We start from the raw sequence: 23009 nt of genomic DNA, 5'->3' as shown, positions 1-23009 counted from the left end.
CTGTTCATAAATAACACATAAGTTATATATTAAGATATGTATTTATATATTCTATTAATAATTCTAAAAACTGCATACTGTTAAATTTTTTTAATGGTTCTGTTTTTCTCACAAACTATACAGTGATTGGGTAGTGACTGAAGGTAAGGAAGATGATTTCTCATATATTTATTACACATCGGAAAAAGAAGCATACCGTCATATGGAGTATTTGGGGTCCATTAGGATAACAAAAGAGGCTGCTAAAAAATATATATATGCTTTCATGGAACTGAAATATTCAAAACCAATGACAGGTTATTTAGAAACTGTTTGATCAGCTGCCACTTGGGTCGAGGATCCTGCCTTCCCCACTGGTTCTCTGTCTTCTGCCCTCGTTTGTGACGTGTTACAGACACGCATCGATCAGGCTTCTTCTATCCAAGAGTTGGGGCAGAAAGAAGACTTACGGCGTGGGAGGTGGTCATTTAGCTCTGTTTATTTGAACCAATAGTGTTTGTTAAGAACTCTTTTTGATAACAGCACATTGCACATTGTGGTTACCTGAATGGACTTTGTTATTTATTTTACTATTATTATTATTTGAGTATAGCCGACACACAATATTACATTCGTTTCGGGTGCGCATGGTCGTGTGTGGACAACTCTGTACACGTTGCTGTGCTCACCACAAGCGTGGCCACCCTCTGGCACCTACAGTGCCATTATAGTACCATTACCTACATTCCCCCGTATTGTACCTTCTGAATGGCCTTTCTTTTAAAAATTCTTTGACTGTTTTCCTGACCTTGAAATCTGAATCTGTTAACACAGAATTATATTTACAGTACAGAAGGGAGGTAAATTTTGTCAAGTTATTCTTTGCAGCCTTCTCAGGAAGGAATCAAGTCAAATTCAGCCATAAACAATTGCATTATCCGTGTGATAGCTATATAGCGTTGGTTCAGTTGACAGAGGAGGTGACTGACAAGGGTTGGGGATATTCACGTGGCCTCTCCCTTTGATTGGCTTATTAGCAGGACCTTTCCTTCCCCAGAATTAACATACAGAAGCCTGTCCTCCATGGTTTACTTTAAATTTACACTCATGTGCAACTACATTGTCTGTTTAACAGCAGTAAATGTTATTATTTATGGTATTTTTTATGCATCAATAATTCGTAAATTTCAAGACCTATACATATATATCTATTTGACTGTCTGAATTTAATGGAAATGGTTGAAACCACTGTGGCACATAGAGATGTGTGTCTCCTTTTTAAAAAAACATAAAACATAAAACATACACATATAGCTCAATGAACTGTAATGAGTTATCACAAAGTAAGAACCTCTGACCACTAGCCAAATCTAGAAATAGAACACCAGCACCCTGGAAGCCCACACACCCAAAGGTAAACATTAGCCTGACTGTCCTAATGCTAGCGTTCAGATCTGTCTGTTATTGAACTTTATATAAATGGGCTCATACAGTATATTATACCCTTTTTGTAACCGGGCTTCTGCCATTCAACATTGTGAGGTTTTCCACATTGTGGTTGGTCATTTTTCATAGCCGTTCCCTGTTTCATTGTATGAATTATTTACCCATTGTACTGTTTTTTTTTTTCTAAAGATTTTATTTGTTTAAGTAATCTGTACAACCGGTGTGGGGCTCAAACTCAAAACCCCAAGAGCGAGAGTCTCACGCTCCACTGACCGAGCCAGCCAGGCACCCCACCATTCTGGTCTTGATGGATATTTGGATGTTTCCGATTTTAACATGAATAACGCTGCTCTGAATGGTCTAGGACATTGTGGCACACGTGCACACATTACTGTTGTGGATGTATCAAGGAAAGGAATGGCTGGACCATAGGGTGTGCATTTATTCGAGTACGTAATACCCAGCTGTTTTCCAAAGATGTCGTGCCAGCTTATATATGCACATTGTTTGAGAGTTCCTGTTGCCCCAGATTCTCATCAACACTTGCCACTGTCCCTCTTTTTAGCCAACTCTGTGGATGCGTACTGATGATTCATGATGGCTTTACTCTGCACTGCACTTATTGATGATGTTGATGTGCAGTCTGGTAAAAGATATTACAGGAACCTTTTAATATTGAGGGAGAAAGTATAATTTAAAATTTGAGTATTTAAAAAGTACATAATACCTGAAAAAAGTGCTGGTACTAAATAAGTTAAAATACTGATTTTGGTTAGATCTGGATAGCTTGGACATAGGGAGTAACTTAAAAAAAATTTTTTTTTAATGTTTATTTATATTTGAAAGAGAGAGAGAGAGGGAACGAGTGCTCGTGGGGGAGTCAAGGAGGGGCAGAGAGACACGGAGACAGAGAATCTGAAGCAGGCTCCAGGCTCCGAGCCCTTAGCACAGAGCCCAATGCGGGGCTCAAACCCATGAACCAAAAAGTCATGACCTGAGCCGAAGTTGGTTGTCTAACCGACTGAGCCACCCAGGCACCCCAGGGAGTAACTTTTTTAATGCTGATTTGAAATAATTTCAACTTTTCCATTTATGGATATAAACTGCTTTTATACTCAGACGTAAATAGGAAACACAAATAAAATCATTTGGGAAAATCCTTTGAAATAATGTTTTACCATTAAAACAAGTATTTCTGTTTTATTTGTTAAAGAATTTAACCATAGGGGCGCCTGGGTGGCGCAGTTGGTTAAGCGTCCGACTTCAGCCAGGTCACGATCTCGCGGTCCGTGAGTTCGAGCCCCGCGTCGGGCTCTGGGCTGATGGCTCAGAGCCTGGAGCCTGTTTCCGATTCTGTGTTTCCCTCTCTCTCTGCCCCTCCCCCATTTATGCTCTGTCTCTCTCTGTCCCAAAAATAAATAAAAATAAAAAACGTTGAAAAAAAAATTAAAAAAAAAAAAAGAACTTAACGATAGCCCTTGAATTTTATATAAGATAATATTCAGCACCCTAGCACTAATGTGTACAACAAGCAATATACTCACCTTCATCTTCAAAGGCCACTTCTATTCAAATCATATCTTCATTTTGTAGTGTAGTTCACGTTCCATATATTTTGTAACCAACATGCATCCTGGAAGCTTCCTGTTGGTGCTTTCTGACTCAACAGCGCTCAGCACTTGCTGGTTAGACATTCACGTGTATATGCTGTTCATCCTATGTGGCTATAAAGTCTTTGAAAGCAGGGACCAAATGATCATGTATTTTGTTTCCTGAAATTCCTCCAAGTGGTGAAATCATAATGGATTCTTAGTAAGTGGCTTTTCCATAAAATGTATATCAAATGAACATATCATTGAAAATATTCATCTATGTAGTTATGCACGTAGTTTTTAAAAACTGAAATCCAACACGGTAAGTTTGTAAAAGCCTGAAGTCAGTTACACACTCCTGGGAAATACTCTTTAGCTCTAAAGGTGATGGCATTGGGATCTGAAATGGATCCATGCTATCAGCTAGGGCTGTGGCAGCTGTTTTTTTAATGTTTATTTATTTATTTTTGAGAGAGAGAGAGAGGCAGAGAAGGGGGAGAGAGAACCCCAATCAGGCTCCACATTGTCAGTGCAGAGCCTGACGCAGGGCTTGAACCCATGAACTGTGAGATCACGACCTGAGCTGAAACCAAGAGTCAGATGCTTAACCAGTTGAGCCACCCAGACACCCCAAGGCTGTGGTAGTTTAACGGAGCAGGTATTTACACAGGAGTGGACAAGTTTAAAGGCCCCCAAAGTGATAGGAAAGCCTCCAGGACTAGCAGAAGTTGGAAGCAGTTGCCAACCCTAATCTGAAGGTGCAGATTGGAGGGAAAAGTGATTCAGTGGGGGCTAGAGGCTCGGATGGGATTACACTTCTGGAGTTGTGGCCTGGGATTGGAACGCCACCAGTGAAACTCCAGCCAGCAAGAGCAAGTGAGGGGAGTAAATACCTTGACTCTTTCCTCTAGCACCAGCTCTTGCCAGTGCATCTCGTTAGTAGAATCCAGAGGGAAAGTCAGCCCATCAAGGGCTGTACAGACCAGCCTTCCTGGGCATGCAGTGGCTCCAGGGGTAAGGCTGGCAAATAGAGAGTAATCGACACAGCCGTCTGTACACTTCAGGGTCACACGATGTTCCTGGGACAGAGGGAGGTTATCTGGAAGCTCACCCTGAATGGAGGAAAAGGTGAAGTCCAGGATTGTGCAAATTTCTGACGGGCATCTAGCGTATTAGCCACAGACGTTTGTGTTATTTGTTTCCTTCACTGAATGGAAAGCTAATTTTTATTATAAAGTTTGATTTATTAAAATCATGCTTATTGAATAATTAATTAGTTGGTTAAAAATACATTATAAGGGATAACTCCCCTTTGTTCTCTGGTAGGCCACTTCTTGAATATGAAGAGTATCTACTGGTTATACAAAGAACAAAATTAAACAAAAGGTAAACTTGTTAGGTAAAAAACCCCAACACTTCATTCTTCTGGTAGTTGGAGCCTTCATGCAAAGGTGCAAGAAGTATGTGTACGTTTCCAGTGTCCCAAGCGATGTAAAAGCCATTGTAATAATCCAGCATATAAACCTGGTTTAATGCTCTCATAATGGGTAATGCAGGTGATTAAATACTGTGATTTTAATCTTGGCATTTCAGTAACCCAATAAGATAGATGAAAAGGCAGTAACAAATTAGATTATATAATGCTATTTCATTCTAACTAAGAAGTCCAGTTATCCTCTGCAATACGTGTTTTTGTTTTTAGGTTTATCATAGTATTGCCGTTAAAAAATGCTCTAATAAGAATCCACTATTCTTTTCATCGTAGTCTATTTTCATGACCTTGTGAAGAACCTAATCCGAGGTCAAGTTGTCTCCACAAACACAACTTTATATTGCTTTATTGTCTTTTTGGGAGAACACCAAAATGATCCCCCACCTTCTTTCTTATCTGAAACTGTACTTCGTCTACCTGTTGGGCAATGTGGAAACCACACGACAGCCCTTCACTGGGTTTTTGTGGCCTTGGAAGAACTGGAAGCGGAATATGGGGTGTCATCCCTGGGTGGGCACACCAGGCCTCGTTCACGTGAGCCAATGTGGAGGGGTAACGGGACATCAGCTGCGCCCTGACAACCCTCTGTGGTTTGGGCCTCTGCTTCCCAGACACCAGTTTGTATGATTTAGTTTGGAGGGTCCCAGGCATACTTCTGTACTCTTTGGCGACAACGTAAATAGCAGAATCTCTGTCCTTGGAGCAGGTTCTAAGTGTCCGTGTTCTTCCTAGAATGTTTGTTGTTTGGGTTTTTCTCTCCGTGGTTTTTGCCGCCTTCGGTGAGCGAGCCGCGTACAGCCCCAGAACAGGGAGAGAACAGAAAGCTATAAAGGCAGAGAAAGACAACGATAATCTTCAATTCCGTTTCTGTGTATCTACTAAAAATATAAACCAAGAAGGAGACGGCTGTAGTTTCTTTTCCTGGTGGTATTGTAATCCCCAGTGCAGACTTTTAGTAAGCTTGGCAGATATTTCCCAGGTCAAGTTTATGATAATTTGTGAAAGAATATATGTCATTTATAGGAAAGATTTTTGTGGGTGCCTCCTCCACACCTCCCACCTTCTCCTCCTTCAAGAATCCATCCGTCTGGTTGTAATCTTGAATGGTGCTTCTATACAAGCATTGAACACATCCACCTGTTACATTTAAAGACCTCAACCTGCCCTCTCAGATTTGCTTTACAGTTTAAAACAAAATAACTGACAGATGATCTCACTGCCAAGAATTTGGAACAGCAGGGAAATTGGAAAGGAGTGTCCAAAAGTCTTGCTATTTGGACACTTGTTTGCTGAGTTCAGAGTCACACACACCAGTTTTGTTGGGTGGTTCTTAGGACCACCAAGAACATCAGTGACCACCACCATTTACTGAGTGCCCAGGGCTTTTTTAGCATTTACGGAGCCCCTCCCAGGAGGGAGCAGTTGTTCCATGTTGTGTAAAAGGGAACTTAACCTTCAGTGACAGAGTCAGTGACAGACTGCATTCAAGTCCAGTGTTTTCAAAGCTCTTGCATTTAATTACTGAGTTCAGGGGCACTTGGGTGGCTCAGTCAGTTAAGCGTCCGACTTCGACTCAGGTCATGATCTCATAGTCTGTGAGTTTGAACCCCCTGTTGGGCTCTGTGCTGACAGCTCAGAGCTGGGAGCCTGCTTCAGATTCTCTTCACCCTCGTTCTCTGCCCCTCTCGCACTCGTGCTCTGTCTCTCTCACTCTCAAAAATAAATAAACATAAAAAAATTACTGAGTTCATGCTTTAACCACCTTGTGTGGTTTTACGATTTTACTTGGAAATCCAAGGAGGCGCTTCTAGGGCTCTGTCGGGTTGGAGAACGAAGCAGACAGGTATTGCTTTGAAAAGAGGGTTCCAATATTTCAGTGTTTGACAATCTCATAGTATGCTATATTTGCCATCCCTAGTATGTATGCATGTTTGTTCATACGTATGTATATTAAGAGTAGAACAAATTAGTATAATATGTATGTATGTATGTATGCACACATTGAACATTTATTAGATACCAGACTCAGTGCATAAGGTTTTCCTTAGATGAAGTTGCCAAGACCCCCCCAGGGGGTAAGAATCCTTCCCATTTTGCCCATAAGGACTAAGAGACGGTGGTCATTGCATACGAAGTCACACATGGGTTCCCCTCAGCCCCCGAGCCTTTCCATGGTACCACTGGTCTGGTGGTCTGGCTCACCTGTGTCCAGAATTCCTGATGGCCCCCTCACTGGGTAACCCTTATTGAGCATTTTCCTATTTGTATCCTGGGGATGGCTGGCCTGTGAAATCTAGAAGGTTTGTTGCTTTAGGGCAATTAAATAACTTGACAACTTTCTTATTTGCATTCCTGTCTGAAGGCATGTCCTACCACCTTTATCAGACCTCATATCTCCTCAGCATCATGTCTCTGGAAGGGACATGCGTGAACGTGGCATTTACCACAGTGGGGGAAGGTTCCCGACTTCGCCTCCACGAGGAACCGGCCCTCTTCTCTGCTATTGCTCCTTCCTGGTGTGCAGAGGGAGGGCGGGGCCCTGGCATCTTGTGGGGAGGCCGTGACCAGTCCTCGTTCCTGGCTGCTCCTTGCAGTTCTCTTCAGTCTTCTTGTGGGTATGGGTCAAATGCAGGTGCGGGTGGGTGCAGATGTCAGATTTCCATGGACTTGCACGAGGAGGACTTGCATGGGCCTCGCCTGTCTCCTGCTTTCCTTGCTTCCTTGGGACTGGTGACTGTCCCGGCCCCGCCTCTGGAATTTTCACGTTGTTCTGGATGCTGATTATTTATTTATTTATTTATTTATTTATTTATCTATTTATTTATTTCCTGTGTATGATTCTTCAAAATGAAATCTAGGCCTCTAGGAATATTCTCATGACCCTGGTCAATTCTGGAATTCCAGAAAAATTACAGGTTGCAATTTTTGTCTAAAAGGAAAAAGAAATGCCACCGCCCCCACCGAGTTTTAGTCTAAACTGTTGAGACCGAGTATGTTGGGGATCACAGGCTGTTACCCAGTGGATTTCTTGAAATGTCTGCGTTTCCACCTCTCTGCTGTGTTGGTCTCCCATCATAAATCTACAGATAGATTTGTATTTTGTAGGAATTACTTTTGAATCAAACTGGAAAGATTGATTTTCCTTTCCAGTAGAAAGGGAATTAGTGAACTGGAGGCTCCCCATGCTCTAAAGTAGCAACATGTCTGGGGGGAACTTCGGATTTAACCAAGGACACAGAGCCAACTTGTTTTGTCATAAAAAGCTAAAATAGGAGAGCCTCCTAGGTTGTGCTGATTTCTATGTAAGTGTAAGTAATTTTACTAGTTTCTGAGTGGGTGCAGAAAGCCTCAAGTTGTTTTGAAAAGAAATTGCTGTTGTCAGGTGGTGAATTCTCCCTCTGCCCACGTGTAAATTTAGAAAACTCTGGATTTTTATTTTCACCAAAAGTAGCATCTGAATAACAAATAAAAAGCCTCCTTTTTTTTTTTTAAGTTCAAAGTGAAAAAGAGTAAGAAAGAGCAAATGAGAATATCCCCCCCACCGACCATATTTCACCCTCTTTTCTTTTCCGCTGAGACAAAATGCATTATCTGATCTTCAGTTTCATTTATTTCGTGCCTCGCTGTGCACTTGGTGGAGCTGGCTTCTCCCAAGATTATGTTCTGACAGGGTGATGGGGCCCAGCACCCGGCCGGCAGGGCGCCTTTGCTTCGGGAGGCGTGATGAAAAAAATGTTTCTCCCCTCCCTTTCATCTTACGCCTAAAGCCACAGTGGCGCAAGAGGAATTTGCCCTTTCCGGTAGATCTGTCTGTATCGTGGCCTCTTGCTGTTATGGCCATCCCCTCTGTGAATGAGGAAGCGGAGAGCACAAGCATTCAGCCTATCGTAGCCAGTTCACTGGATTACCCACACAAAACATTTCCTATTGGAGACAAAACCAGGCGGTGAGGGGGGGTGGATGCCCAAACTGGCCATTCTAGAAACTTCTATCCCCTGGGGAAGGACTCCCCAGGAGTGACTCAGGCCATGGTGGCAGCAAAGTGTGTTTTAGAATCTATTTTCATCAGCTCATTATAACCAAGGCATGCACTTGATCAAAACCCCGTTCTTTTCCAACTTCGTAGCCCCAGGTACTCCTTCATTACTTCATTGCTGGACACGGCTGACCAGGGCGCCACTCGAAACATGAGTGTCAGAGGAAAGGCTCTCTCAGTGCTGGCTCACACAGACAGGAGGAGTGGTCTCCCAAACAGTGAAGCCCAGATCTGTAAAACTGGTTTTTCTCACAGCTGCATGACCCCTGCAGTAAGCATTCAAACACGGATATAGAGTGTCTCCTGTCCCATTTCTTGCAGACGTTTGCAATTAGCGTTCTTTATTTGTGGACAACTCTGCTGTGTGTGTGACCGGATGAATTTGCAATTCCTTTTCTCGGTCTTTCTTTTTTAGTGCAACGCCATGATGGTGAGAGGTAAGTCCGCAGTGGTAAAACTAATGTTCTGGTCAAATGGAACATAGAATCACAGAACTGTGCTCAACTCAGGTGCCTGGTGTGTAGAATTTTTTGTCATAAGGGAAGCCAGAGGCCAACCTTTATTTTTCTGTACTCAGAGTGCCACGAAATGTCTCAGGTTAATTTTCTTGGCCCAAACAATCGCGGGGTAGCATTCTGCCTGCATTTGTCACCACGGTTTTAAGGTAATGGTACTGGAAACGTATATGGCTGATAAATTTTCCCCCAAGACATTTAAAAATCTTTCTTCTTTTCCTTCACAGACAGCCTGTGCCTATGGAGATATTTGTCTCACCCGCACCTCTTGTGTCTGGTTTTCTTTCTGTCTAGGCCTTCTGCCTTATCTAGTAGCCCCACGTATTCAGACCTGCCCTTCATCAGGATCTCCCCTCACCGGAACCCTGCTGCAGCTTCTGAGCCCCCCTTCAGCCCTCCGCACCCCTACATCAATCCCTACATGGACTACATCCGGTCTCTTCATAGCCCGTCCCTCTCCATGATCTCGGCCGCCCGGGGGCTCAGCCCCACAGATGGTAAGTCAGTCCCCGACCAGCCCTTTCCCCCTGTTCCACCCATCGTGCCTCACCCAGAGCGTGGTATAGAGCAGCTCTGATGTTTACTGAATGTTTCCCATGTGCCAGGTGCTGTGCTAAGTGCTTTAAGAACATGCTTTCGCTTTAGCCTTGGGACACCTCCGTGAGGGTGGGGGTACCGTCTCCATTTTCAGGCGAGGAGAGCAATGGGCAGAGGGGCCATGTAACAGGCAACATGGCCCGGTGGCTACTAAGTGGTACGTGGAACTCACAGCCAGCACTCAGGGACTCCAAAGACCTTGCTCCCATCCACTGTTCTGTTCTGCCACTCCACGTGCACACAGCACGCACGTGTAACCGGCCATTGTGCTTACCTTCCGATGGAGACTTTTCTGTTCTGCACGTGCAGAACACCTCCAATTGCACTGTGCACGCGTACCACCCAGGGAGGATGATAAAATGTGATTCTGTGCGGGGGGTGGGTCTGGGGGGCTGCCGAGGTTCTGCACACTGTAAAGCTCCCAGGTGGCACGTCAGCGCTGTTGGTCTGTGGACCGTGCTCTGAGCAGCAAGGCTTAGAGAACATGATGGTCTAGATCTGTTGCACGTGCCCTCCATCCTTGGCCATGCCCAGTGAGAAGTGGAAGAGGGATGTTACAGGAAAAGAACCAGACTTTGACTTTAATTTTATTATACTTGATGCTCATTTTAAACTCTCAAGGGTCAAATTCCTGTTGGTTCTATTAGCTTCCCAATTAATTACTTCTCACAAGACTCTTTAATTGGAGCTGTGTATTCCATAACTGTCAAATTATGAAACGTTCCTTTGATTCAGGAAGAGCTTTTCCCATCACGTGCATACATATGCAAACTCACTTGTCCACCATTGCTGGAATCTGAATTAAGGTCCAGAACGGTGTGAGCCATATTAATTAGAAATAATGGGTTGTGAGTTTTCTACGGCAGCCCGCAGCGGCTGGTGCTTGTGTAGGAGCTCACAGGAACGCCACGCAGGCCATCTCACCGAGTAGTGGTGTGAACCTGCACCGCCCACGTCCTCCCTGCAGACCCCTCCCGGGCCGGCTGTGCATGGTAGGAAGTGGGGGGGGTGGGGGGAGGGCGGGGCACAGATCGCGGGAGGTTTCTCAGTGAGTATCTCTGCAGTCACAGTCCAGGAGCAGCTGTGGTCCAGCAATGGCTGTCGGCTCGTTTCTTTCCTTTGGATTCAGTGCAGTGGGTAGAGTTGTAAGGTACCTAAGGAATAAGTTGTGCCATTTGGACAAGATTCATATTAAAAAAAAAAAAAAAAGTTAATGTAAGAGAATCAGACCCAAGTTAAGTTCTCCTGTTTTGGATTTGGTTTCACAGTGGGAAAAAAATGGAGAGCCATCTCCATGAGTACTTGGGAGTTCATGGGAATGACAGTGCAGGAGAAGAGAGGGAGAGATGGATAAGGGCGACCAGCTCACAACAGACTTGGAATTATGCCTGCCTTGCAGAAATTTCATTGGGCCAGTGGAAAGTGGCACCTCTAGTTAAAGCGCCTTCTCATCTGTTTTCCATAATATTTGATGATGAGTATGAATGAAACATTCTTTAACTTTTTTTTAATGTTTATTTTTGAGAGAGAGACACACACAGAGACAGAGCATGAGCAGGGGAGGGGCAGAGAGAGAGGGAGACCACAGAATCTGAAGCAGATTCCAGGCTCCGAGCCGTCAGCACAGAGCCCTACGCGGGGCCTGAACCCACACACAAACCTGAGACCTGAGCCGAAGTTGGTCTCTCAACCGACTGAACCACCCACGTGCTCCTGAATAAAGCTTTCTTTGATTGGTCGTTCTTCCTTCCTCTTCCTGCCTCTCAAGAGGCTGACTAATACTCCATCACGTAAAGTCAAGTCACAGATGTTTCTCACGTGTAGTCTGAGATGTTTGTAGATATCTACATATATTTTTATCACGAAAAAAGTATGTGCACGCAGATGGAAAACATACACAGACCTATTGCTAGAATCCCCATGCTTCTACCTAGTAATTGTAAAACAAACTTTTCCTGATGGAATGCTATGTGCTAAGTAAACACTTCCCAAGGGCTGTTGCAATCATTGTTGCCAACAGCCCCTTGCAGCAGCGGTAAGAGGAGTCGGGATTTGCATCCAGCTCTTGGAAAATCTGGAGACCACCCTCGGAACTGCTACAGTGTCTTGCCGCTTTTGCACATAAATTGGCAGTGGAAACACATGATTATCCCACGCTTACTGAGCTGACTCTTGCCAGTAAATTGCCCCAGATTGATAGGTATATTTCCTTTTTGATTTTGTAATGAAAAAAAGGAAAAAAAAAAGAGCTCTAAAATTATGGAACACAAAATTGCAGCTTATCAGCCCATCATGTGTTATTAAAGCTGTGCTGTCTTTTCCACTTATAAGCCCTGGGCCCTCCAGGTAGCGAGAGCTGACTCGGTCACCCCTGCCAGAAGCTTCGGGAAGTATTTTGAGTGTGTCCGGAAAGATATAACGGTGGTCTGAGTTGTCTACCACTGTAAGAAATGTGAACCTACGGTGATTTCATATAAGAAACAATTTAACTTGGGGACGGGGGGAACGTGGGGAGGAGAATAGATATACATTCTAATCATTTGGAATTCTTGGTTATTTCTTTAAACTAGCCTTACAGATTTTTAGGATGTATTTTATTTTTTCTATTTTTCAGTTTTATTTTCATTTTTTTCTATCCTTTTTAAAAAAATTTTATTTAAATCCAAGTTCGTTAACATATAGTGTAATAATGGTTTCAGGAGTAGAATTTAGTGATTCATCACTTACATAGAACACTCGGTGCTCCTCCCAACAAGCGCCCCCCCCTTAATGCCCATCACCCATTTAGCCCATCCCCCCACCCAACGCCCCACCAGCAACCCTCAGTTTGTTCTCTGTATTTGAGTCTCTTATGGTTTGCCTCCCTCCCGGTTTCTGTCTTATTTTTCAAATAGAAGCTCTCTAGAGCAGACTTCAGTGAAAACACAGTTTGAGCTCTGGCCGTTTTATTAGAATAAGCCATAAAAGGGAGTACTGACGTGGATGGCTCAGCAGACGGACGTTGCCTCCAGAAGCGTTTCTTGTTGACCTTCTTCCAGCTAGTCACCACGCTTTCCTTGTCTCCTCTCCTAGCCCCCCACGCCGGGGTCAGCCCAGCAGAATACTATCACCAGATGGCTCTGCTAGCTGGCCAGCGCAGCCCCTATGCAGACATCATTCCCTCCGCGGCCACTGCCGGCGCTGGGGCCATCCACATGGAATATCTTCACGCCATGGACAGTAAGTGATGGGGCTGTTTTTTGTAGTCCTGGTGGTGGCAGATGCTAACGCGTGAATTACAGAGGAAGATGCAAAGACGAGGTGATTGTCTAACTTCTAAAACCAGAGAAGGGGAAAGAATATTTGGTGCACTCCTTTCCTTGGTCTGCTAAGAAGCTTCCACAGATCTGGCCATCCCGAGACTCCTTGCAGAGCTCAGGGATACCGATGAGCTGGAACATGCCGGCGATTGTAATTTGGCAGCTGTTCAAAAAGCTCTCCTGCCCTGATTGTCGTGATAACAAAATCAGGGAACGTGTTTGATTCCATGGATGGGCTTCACCCAGTTCACTCCTTGGTTTTCTGGATTTTATGCTTTGGGAGTTGATTTTGTTTTTAAATCTGTACTTGGTTTTTAAATTTTTCCATGGATTTATTTTGCTTCCTGTTTTCTTTACATGAAAGATTATATTTCACGAAGACCTTTTATCTAGGAAAAATAAAAAGCATTTCCAAACCAGAGCTATTTTTAGGACATAACAGTAGAAGATAAGGGCGTCATTTGATGCTTTTTTTTTTTTTAATTTTTTTTAATGTTTATTTTTGAGAGAGAGAAAGAGACAGAGCATGAGTGGGAAGGGGGCGGAGAGAGAGGGAGAGAAAGAATCAAAAGCAGGCTCTAGGCTCTGCTGTCAGCACAGAGCCCGACGTGGGGCTTGAGCTCACGAACCACGAGATCATGACCTGAGCTGAAGTCGGACACCTAACCACTGAGCCACTCAGGTGCCCCAATGCTTTTTATATCCCTTATTTTTGGATCCCTCAAGGCTTCTGATGATTCCTTTGGGTCACTTATCTAGACATGTAGACAAATGAGCCTATAAATACCATGGTTCAGAACATCCCAAGAGTTCTTATTTATTCAGATTCCTTAAGTTCCATTTGCCAGGTGCCAGAAAGAGGACATGAAGCATCATCGGAGGTGTCAGCGAAAGCCACGACCCTTATGAATATGACAACTGTATGGCTTTGAGTTGGGCATTTGCTCTGGGTTTTGTTTGTTTTTCCCGGTAGCAGTGCTTTCTCATCTACAGTCTCTCTGGACTCTTATGTGACAAAGGTATACATTGGTCCACTCACTAGCAGTGGTGAGTAATTCAGCCTTCGGGTTTGGAGTAAAGAGAGGGTGATTGGCTTACACAGAGTAAGATCTACGGCCTTAGTCTCCTGACGGCCATGAAATAACGCAGTGTGTCACATAGGATCCTAACTTGCGATGGTTTCCATTGGGGAGTTCGTTACCACACACAACGTAGAAGAAACGTGTTACATCTTCTGCAGGGGTTTCGTTGTTTGCCTTTGTAGAGTCAAGAGCTTATATTTCAGATTCATCATAATCACATTTCAATTAGGGATTGTTGAAAAAAACAAGTTCAGCGTTATTATGCAAATTAGTTATTTAAAAATCTGCAAATAAAGAATTAAAATAGGGGAGACTCCTTGGAAGGTCAGCCCATATTACCTTCCATATTTGATGAGAATGTGTTTAGTCAGGCAATGGCGGTTTTTATCTAAATAAAGGATGAAGCTACCCTTTTACTTTGTAAAAACTAATTAAAGGAATTTTAATTTGCCTGAGTATATGGTAAATTGATTGTCATTAAGTAGGAATTTAGATGTCCTATCATTCATCACATAAAAAGAAACCTCCTTTTTCTTTGTCAGAATTTTTTATTAGAGCAGAGAAACAAAACAATTAACAGAAAGCCAGATCAGAGATATCTGTGTTGGAATGCTAAGAATGCTCAGGCTTATATTTCAGAAGGAATCCATATAATCAGTGAAGAACTGGGCCACATCTCTTTCTCTTTCAGCTTTTTTTTTTTTAAGTTTATTTATTTATTTTGAGAGAGAGAGATAGGGTGGGGCAGAGAGAGGGAGAGAGAATCCCAAGCAGGTTCTTCGTGGAGCCTAATGCGGGGCTTGAACTCTTGAATTCTGAGATCGTGACCTGAGCCAAAAATCAAGAGTTGGACACTTAACTAAGCCACCCAGGTGCCCCTCTTTCAGCTGTTTTTAAAATGTTCACCTTGTGTTTTAGCTGTTCCCCTTGACAGAGGATTCCAAATCACTGTTCCAAAATGCTGACTTTCTCTGTTTGCTTGATTATTAGGGGGTTAGGTAGAGTATATTCAAGGGTTAGAAAGTGCTTAAAATATTATCTTCCTGCTAAGAAAATGGAAATGACATTTAGCTAAACACAACATAAGAAGAGTACCCACCATTTCAGTCATAGGAGACTTTTCCAGTGGAGAAGCAAAACGATTGTAAATTAAATGCCTAAGTGGGATGTGTACCTGCAGAGGCAGAGCCTGGCCGGGATCTAGCCAGTCACTGTGATCCACTGTTAACCAGATCTTCAGGACTCTTCAGGTGGCAGAAACCACAAGAAACTGGTTTTAATGAGCACTTGACTTTTTAATGTGCCAGCAATGGGCATATCTGGGTTTCAGCCACTTACAGGGTAGAGTACCCTACGTTGCATGTTTGAAGAAGCCAGTCTGTTTTATGGCTCTAATTCCTAATTTTTTGGGATTAATGACCTTAACAGATAGGAGAGCAAGTAATCCCTATAAAGGACATTCTAGAGTTGAGGGCTCCTGAAAACTGTATTATTGGTATTGGTGGAAACTGACATATATAAGAGCCCATCTTGGAGGGAAAAACAGACGGGCTGGACTAGCCAGGCCATGGACAATGTGAAGGTTTCCATGGCAGGGATGAAGGAAGGCCTCTGGGCTCTCTCTTTGGATGATATAAGGGGGTATGAGGCCTTTGTCGCTTTATAGCATCAGATAGCCACCTCATCTAGTGATTTAAAAAATTAGAGGTGTTCCAGGGATGATCTCTGTCTAGAATGTCCTGTCACTCTTAACTCTGCCAGTGGCAACTGAGGCCCATTGAGAAGGGTTATTGCTGAGGATTATATGGAGGTGGACAGTAAGTCTGGTGTGTCCTCGGAGTCATTTGGAAGTGGAAAGTGTTTCTTCATCGAAAACTAGGATGAAATTAGCCTCTCCTGGTGAGTAAATGTGAAACATTTGTGTGTAAGGCAGATGCCTTAGTAAAAGTAAGATGCTGATTTAAACACTAAAAGCTGTGTACATAGTTGGGAAGGCTATATTTCTACTAGCATGGCCTAAATCAGGCTGGTAATGAAATTAATCTAAATGAAGAACCCAAATTTGAATCTCTGAAAGAAAAATTTGAATAGGTACCATACTCGTCTTTCACACTGGTTCTCCAGGTTTATACATGGATGATGCTAACTTAACCTCCTAAGCTCCGGTTTGCCATTTATTTTTTCTAACTATAAAGTATATCTCTTTACTCTGTAGTATTATCTATAGAATCTTTCATATTCTTCTGTTTCATTTCATTAAATATCTTGAAGCATGTTGGATTGTTACCTTGTGTCAATGTCCATGATGAAGAAAATATTCCCATTGAATTTTCCAGAGACCCAAGTGCCTTGACTTTTTTCTATCAAGAAGGCTTACCTTCTACTTCAGGGTTTTGGCTGTTACTAAATTGCCGTGCCTACATATGCAGGTATACCCATACTCTGAAATAGAAACCCTCCATTGTTACTCAGAGCTAATCATGTTTGATGTGCCTCTTATGGAGTGGGATGATGTTCTCATTCTTTCATTAAACTTTAGTTTGATGACTCTGTAATGTAAATGTGACCTTAGAAAAAGCAGGAGTGTGGGCCTCTGGGACACATTGATACTAGTTCCTGAAATTCAGACCTCTAGTATCTACCAAATAGAAGGCATTCAGTTTTTAACTCTTTAGATAAAAAGCATTGTATTACGTTGGCACTCATTTAAGTAGGAGTTACTGACCTTCAGATTAGAGCTTCATCGGGGGAATCTTAATAAAAACTGAGATTCCTATTAATAAGTGCTTTATTCCCTATTAGTTCTGACTGGAGAAGCAAGGTCCAGAGAATTAAACTAGATTCATCAGCTCTCATTATAATGTTTGCATGGTTTCCCCTCCCCCCTAAAAAAACTGTTTTTTCTAGATTTGGAAAATCTGCAAACAAACCGCATCCTGAGATTTGTAATGTTTATTGGGACTCATGCCTTTAGTGTAGGGGACTGAGGCAGGGTTCCTCGGTGTAGGCACTAGTGGGGAGAGATGATTTCTCGTCGTGGGGGGCTGCCCTGTGTATCTCAGGCTGTTCAGCAGCATTCTTGGCCTCTACTCACTAGATACGAGTAGCACCCCATGAATTGTGATAACCAAAACGTCTCCAGATGTTGTCACGTGTCCCCTGGGGGCATAGTTGCCCCCAATTGAGAGCCATTAATTTAGGATAATGTATTTATCAGTAGTTCTGGTAAAGCTCTAAGTATACATGGATCAGATAACTATAGAAATCATGGGGAAATGAGAACCTAACTAAGCTGAATTTTTAATCTGAGGATGCTTTAATTCATTTTCTCCTTCGGCTCATTGCCTTAAAGTGGTGTGTGTTGGGATGGGGAGGGGGGGTGTGTTGTGTGACTGTGGGAACCACTGTCTTCGTCGCTTGTGGTGAATTAATGATGGGAATATCTAAGCAGCCGTCAGATTCATAAATCACTAGAAATGAGAGGGATAACACATAAAAGTCTTTCCCTTTTGTTTAGCAATTTATCATTTTGCCTGCACATTAATAAACAGAGCTCCCCTGAGGTAAGCCCTGGAAGATAAATATTTCTCCCTAATTTCCTCAATTGTAGCCAGTAGATCACAAGTGGGTGGAGAGGTCCTTGTCACCGCAAGTTGCTGGCTTCTTCCACCCAGGCGAGTAGCGATAAATAGGTACTGAGTACAACCGCAGGTAATCGGGCTCCGTTTTGTTTATATAACAGGCACCAGATTCCCCAGCCCCAGGCTGTCAGCCAGGCCGAGCCGAAAACGTACACTGTCCATATCACCGCTGTCCGATCACAGCTTTGACCTTCAGACTATGATAAGGACATCTCCCAACTCCTTGGTCACGATTCTCAATAATTCCCGCAGCAGCTCTTCAGCAAGTGGTTCCTATGGTCACTTGTCTGCAAGTGCAATCAGGTATGTATTTCCCCCGAATCCAATATGTGTTTCTTCGATAAAGGGTCAGCGCTTGGCGGGCCCTGCATTTGCAAGACCCACTGCCTCTGAGGACGAACACAATCACGTGACACTGGGCCTGACCCGGGATGCCGGTCAGGTATCACTACAGTGGATTTTAGAGCCAGTTACTGGGCCAGTAATATTGTTTCGCAGACGTTAGTTAGTAGCCTGTACGGAGATACGGACTTACTCACTTATGATGGAATCCACTGTCTAGGGGCAGTGCTTATGGCCAGTCTTTCATCCAAGCCCCTCTTACTAATTCGAGTTCTCTAGAGAGAAAACCAGCTTCATACCTGGTTGTGTGTAACACATGGAGGAACAGCAGCGGAAATCAGAAGGCCAGGCGTGGTTGTAATTCATGGCTGTTCACTACGCAGAAAAGGTCTACAAAGGAAAGGTGTCAGCAGGGTTTTTAATCTAATGGAAAATAAATGTGATGACATTGGAAGACCTACCTGTCCGCGGCAATGGGGCAAACGAGGACTTCCCCATTTTCCTGTTAAGTATTTTTAGCTTAATTTGAAAGATCTCTTCTTGTCATCCTCCTTTGGAGTACACCGGGAACATTTCGACACTTCCTTTGGTGCTACATTGTGTCTGTACTTGTACATGAAGGACAAACACAGGCTTCTGTAAACATGCTTGCTATAAAATACTTCTCACTGCTAATGATCAAACTTGGGCCGATGTCAATAAGTAGGGAATAAAAGTAAGCCGGGCGATGAATTGTAGGTATCTTTACACTTGGTTTGAACTCTATGCATTAGCAAAGAGTTATTTCAGGCCTAGAATTAGATCATGTTCTGGTTAATTCATTATGCCCCCGTGATTATCAGCTTTCGTGATCCTTTCCCCTCAGTTTTTTCCCCATAGTTGAAGGATTCAATGACTAGCAATCTTTTTGAATGGGAGTTTTGCAAACCACGAATGATTCCTTGCTTTGAAAAGTACCTATCAAAAAGGCTCTTTCCACTTGCTTTGAGTAAGTGAGGATTTGTTTATAGATGTGTTTCCACAAATGGACAGTAGCTTTAGTTCTTAATTGACGGGTGTTTCGTGATAGATATACATACTAGGGAAGCCCCAACAGTCTGGAAAAAAAAAAGGGTTAGCAGTTAGTAACATATCATATTAGCAAATGATGAATACCACTCTTTTTTCAACAGTGTTCTCAATTACAGCTTTAATTCTTTGCTTGTTCAATATCAGTAATGCTCCTTGGCACACAAGTTAGTGTTTAAATATTGTAAATCCCCATGTTGACATGATGTCATTTTCTTCTGCTTTTCTTTGTTCTTTTAATATGCTCATTGAAGTGTGGAAACATGGAGGAAAAAGCAAGTAACTCTGCTTGTATGATAGCAGTCAGTGCTCAGAGAGAGGTCCTGGGGTGTCTTCAGGATTAGCCACAACAGTCACAGATGTAGGTTTAGAGTTGGGCGCGTCTGTAGTCAGAGTTCAGGTTTGCCCCCGGCTCTGCAACTTTCCTTGCCTGTCAGCTCTTTGAAGTTCAGTGTTCACATGTGTAAGCTACAGACCAGACACCGCTGTGTAGGAAGGGACACATTTTACGGACGCTGGCAGGCATCTGCAGTGCCAGGATGAAGACCTTTAGCCACTGGCAAAGTCTCAGGACGACTGATCCTGGATGGTCCGTGCAGGAGATGAGCTATCACGGTCTGGCCGTGCGACCCCCATGACCCTCCCAGTCAGGCTCTGAGGAAGGGTGCCCATTTCAGAACCATAGCCTGGCTGTTTCTGCACTCCTGGCAAATACTCACAGCGTCTTCGACTGCCAGTGGCTGTATGTCAATTTGCTGAAATTATGTAACCGTTATGTGGCTTGACTAGAGGTCATATCATCAAAGTATGAGAAATATGGCATGCGAGGATATTCCCAAATGATACTCACCCAGAATCACTTATACGCATTTATTTTTCTTGCTTCTTTTTAATTTTTCCTCCTCCTGGCTCTCTGCCCAGCTAGTTTGACTTTTTTCCAGCATCTAAGAGCCTCAGATTTGAATACGGTCCATTGACGGTCACAACGTTGTCTTTCTTTATTCTCACCCCTGCCCCCATCTTCTCTGTCTTCTTGATCTGCTCACCTTTGCCCAGGTAATCTGGTACCAAATTCTGACTTGGCTTGATCGTTTTCCCCTGCCTCCAAAGAGCTGCCACACAGACCCTGTCATTCTCATTAGAGCTGGAAGAGGAAGTTCACATTTGGCCCAGCCACCATGCGCTCATGTTCTTCCTCACCTTTGGATCCTTTCCATTCTGTCTTCTCTCTGGCAGCCTGACCTCTCATTCTTCAGTAGACAACCAGTGTGTGTTAGGGTCAGATGTAGCTTTTAATGCATGGAAGGCAATGCAGGTAACCCAGGACGTGATCGGCGTGCCATATAATACAGTAATTAGAATCATTATCATCAGCATTGTTTGTCCGTCCTGTAGCGGGAGTGATGTTAGTGCTTTGCTTGCCCTATTCTCAGTTTGAACGTGTGCACTAAAAACTCACTTGGGAAATAATCAGTACATAGTAGGACCAGTGGATGGCAGGGAAAGAGAAGAAGCATGAGCACAGAAAGCTAGAAAGGGTAGCTAACTTTGTCCAGAGGGCAAGATACAGGAGCAAGTGTGGACTTAGGATGCGTGTAATCTCTGCCGTGCTTGGTGTGAGGCACTCTCATTGTTTTCATGTCACGGTGATTTTGGAAAGCATACTCTTCCCCTTGTTTTACGCATCAACGTGGTGGGCCTTTGCAAGAGAAAGTCGGAGAAGGTCACATGCCAATTCTCCAATTCCCTGCTTTTTTTTTTTTTTAATGTTTACTTATTTTTGAGAGACAGAGAGAGACAGAGACAGAGTGTGAGCAGGAGAGGGGCAGAGAGAGAGGGAGACACAGAATCCAAAGCAGGCTCCAGGCTCTGGGCTGTCAGCACAGAGCCCCATGCGGGGCTTGAACTCATGAACCTTGAGATTGACCTAAGCTGAAGTCGGACGCTTAACCCACTGAGCTACCCAGGTGCCCCATCCAATTCCCTGTTTTTTAACTGACCCCAAATGCATTTGGCTTTTTCACTCTTTTCGTTACCTAACCTGCTTCTGACATCAGGAGTGCACAGAATAATGTTGTTGGTTAAGTTGTAAAGAGGACGTTCAGTTTTCTAACAAACGCCGTAGGGATCTTCTTCACCTAGCGGTCCAGTCCAGGTGCTATTCTCCAAGAGGCTGCTAACAGGCTTGCCACTATTTGAAACGCCATGTTTGCTGGCTCATCCAGAACTTTGCTGTCTGCATCCCCTCTGCTAGAATGCACGTGCCAGAGGGCTGTGTTTTCATGGCTGCACACTGCCCCCCACAACGTCTGTGCCTTGTCACCTTGACCCCACTCAGTGGATATTTCTTGAGTGAATAAATGAAGGAGCTCTTTAGTGAGTAATTAGAATTCTCATCACCACCTTTATTAAAGGAACTTCCTACGTGGTAGATGAATAATTCTGACTTTCAGAATATTCCAGTCTTTATGAATAGTGTATGTCCATAGGTTGATAGCTATAGAGAGATAGAGGGATGGATACAAAATAAAGGGACAAAAAAAGCAATGTCTCTCTTTGTGTATGGTTCTTACTTAATATTTCAGAGTGCTATAAAAATACCATGGAAAGCATGTATTGGGGTGCCTGGGTGGCTCAGTTGGTTAAGCGTCCGACTCTTGACTTTGGCTCAGGTCACCATCTCACAGTTCATGGGATGGAGCCCCGCATTGAGCTCTGCACTGACAGGGGAGAGCCTGCTTGGGATTCTCTGTTTCCCTCTGTCTCTGCCCCTCCCCGACTCATGCTTGCTCATTCTCTCTCTCTGTCTCTCTCTCTCAAAATAAATAAACATTTGGAAAAAGAAAAGCAGCAAGTATTTATTCACAAAAGCCCCTTGGCATGTTTAAACACGATACTTGATTTTAATGTCTCACTTTTCAAACATCTTGTCCCAATGTCCACCATAAGCCTTTTTCTTATATATATCATGACTAAAATGACCATTCAGAAAAACCCCACGCACTTAGAAAGGTTGTGAAATATTCGACTGTCTCAAGAAGTTTTACCTTGTCTGTCTCCCTGAAGACTCCCGTATGGCCTAGATGATTCTCATTTATCAAAGACAACCAGCAACCTCTGCTCTATGTGGTTAAGGCGGATGTTATAAATACCCCTTAAGGGCAGTACCGTAGCAGTACCCCTGCTTCTGCTGCTGCCTTCCCCTCGAGATTGAACTACTGTCGGAAGAGAGGGCTTTCCAGTGACCCTCCTCTCCCCGTTTTCTTCTGGTGAACATAAACAGAATGATGAGGAACCCACTCATTTCCAATCCAATTGTTCCAGTGTTCCAGCTTTGACTTTAATGGCCAACACAAAGATGGGTGTGTGTCCTTAGTGGTTTGGGGTCTGGCGTGGCCAGGACCGACATCTCCCTGGAAGCGGGAGTCAGGTGCCCACCACCGCAGCGCCACCAGTGGGAACAGGCTGTCCGCTGCCAGCACTGCGGGCTCCAGCTGGAGACGGGACAGCCTGTGTGTCCCTGTCCAGCGGCAGCTGCCGGAGGAAGTGAGCGTCTGGCCGGTCCGCTGTCGCTTCCTGAGGCCGGACAGGAACAAGCTCGGCCTCCGCAGCTGCTCAGCTCCGAGCTTATGTGTGCTGGTCACAAGTTGGGAGGGGCGACATTGAGGGATAGGTGAACACCGTGCCAATGACCCCAGGGTCCTGAAACACTGATTGCATCTTCTGAAAGTGGCAACAAACTCCTGCCCCCAGTGGCAGCGAAAGCGATGAATACTAATGGAGAAAGATCGTTCTTATTTACTGCCATAGGTGGCCATTGGCTTTATATAGCCCTTCAGTTAATCAGTTAGTCATTCGCTCCGCAGAGATTTAGCTCCATATTCAGCTCTGTGCTGGTCACTGTGCTGGGCATGGGGGCT

At 43.9% G+C, this 23009-nt stretch overlaps 1 protein-coding gene across 6 annotated transcripts in view; it reads left to right on the top strand.

The window, feature by feature from the left end:
• GLI3 (GLI family zinc finger 3) overlaps positions 1-23009 on the top strand; it is a 267337-nt gene that overhangs the window by 162306 nt on the left and 82022 nt on the right. For all 6 annotated transcript variants that reach the window (XM_040473025.1, XM_040473020.1, XM_040473019.1 and 3 more), the window contains 3 exons: positions 9355-9557; positions 12730-12876; positions 17781-17982. In XM_040473025.1, coding sequence (XP_040328959.1) covers positions 9355-9557; positions 12730-12876; positions 17781-17982 — 552 coding nt within the window. The remainder of the gene's footprint in view (positions 1-9354; positions 9558-12729; positions 12877-17780; positions 17983-23009) is intronic.

Source organism: Herpailurus yagouaroundi, unplaced genomic scaffold (genome assembly GCF_014898765.1).
Source record: "Herpailurus yagouaroundi ecotype Mexico unplaced genomic scaffold, PumYag 100, whole genome shotgun sequence".
In the NCBI taxonomy this organism is placed as follows: Eukaryota; Metazoa; Chordata; class Mammalia; order Carnivora; family Felidae; genus Herpailurus; species Herpailurus yagouaroundi.
This window is presented reverse-complemented; position numbering and strand designations above follow the sequence as displayed.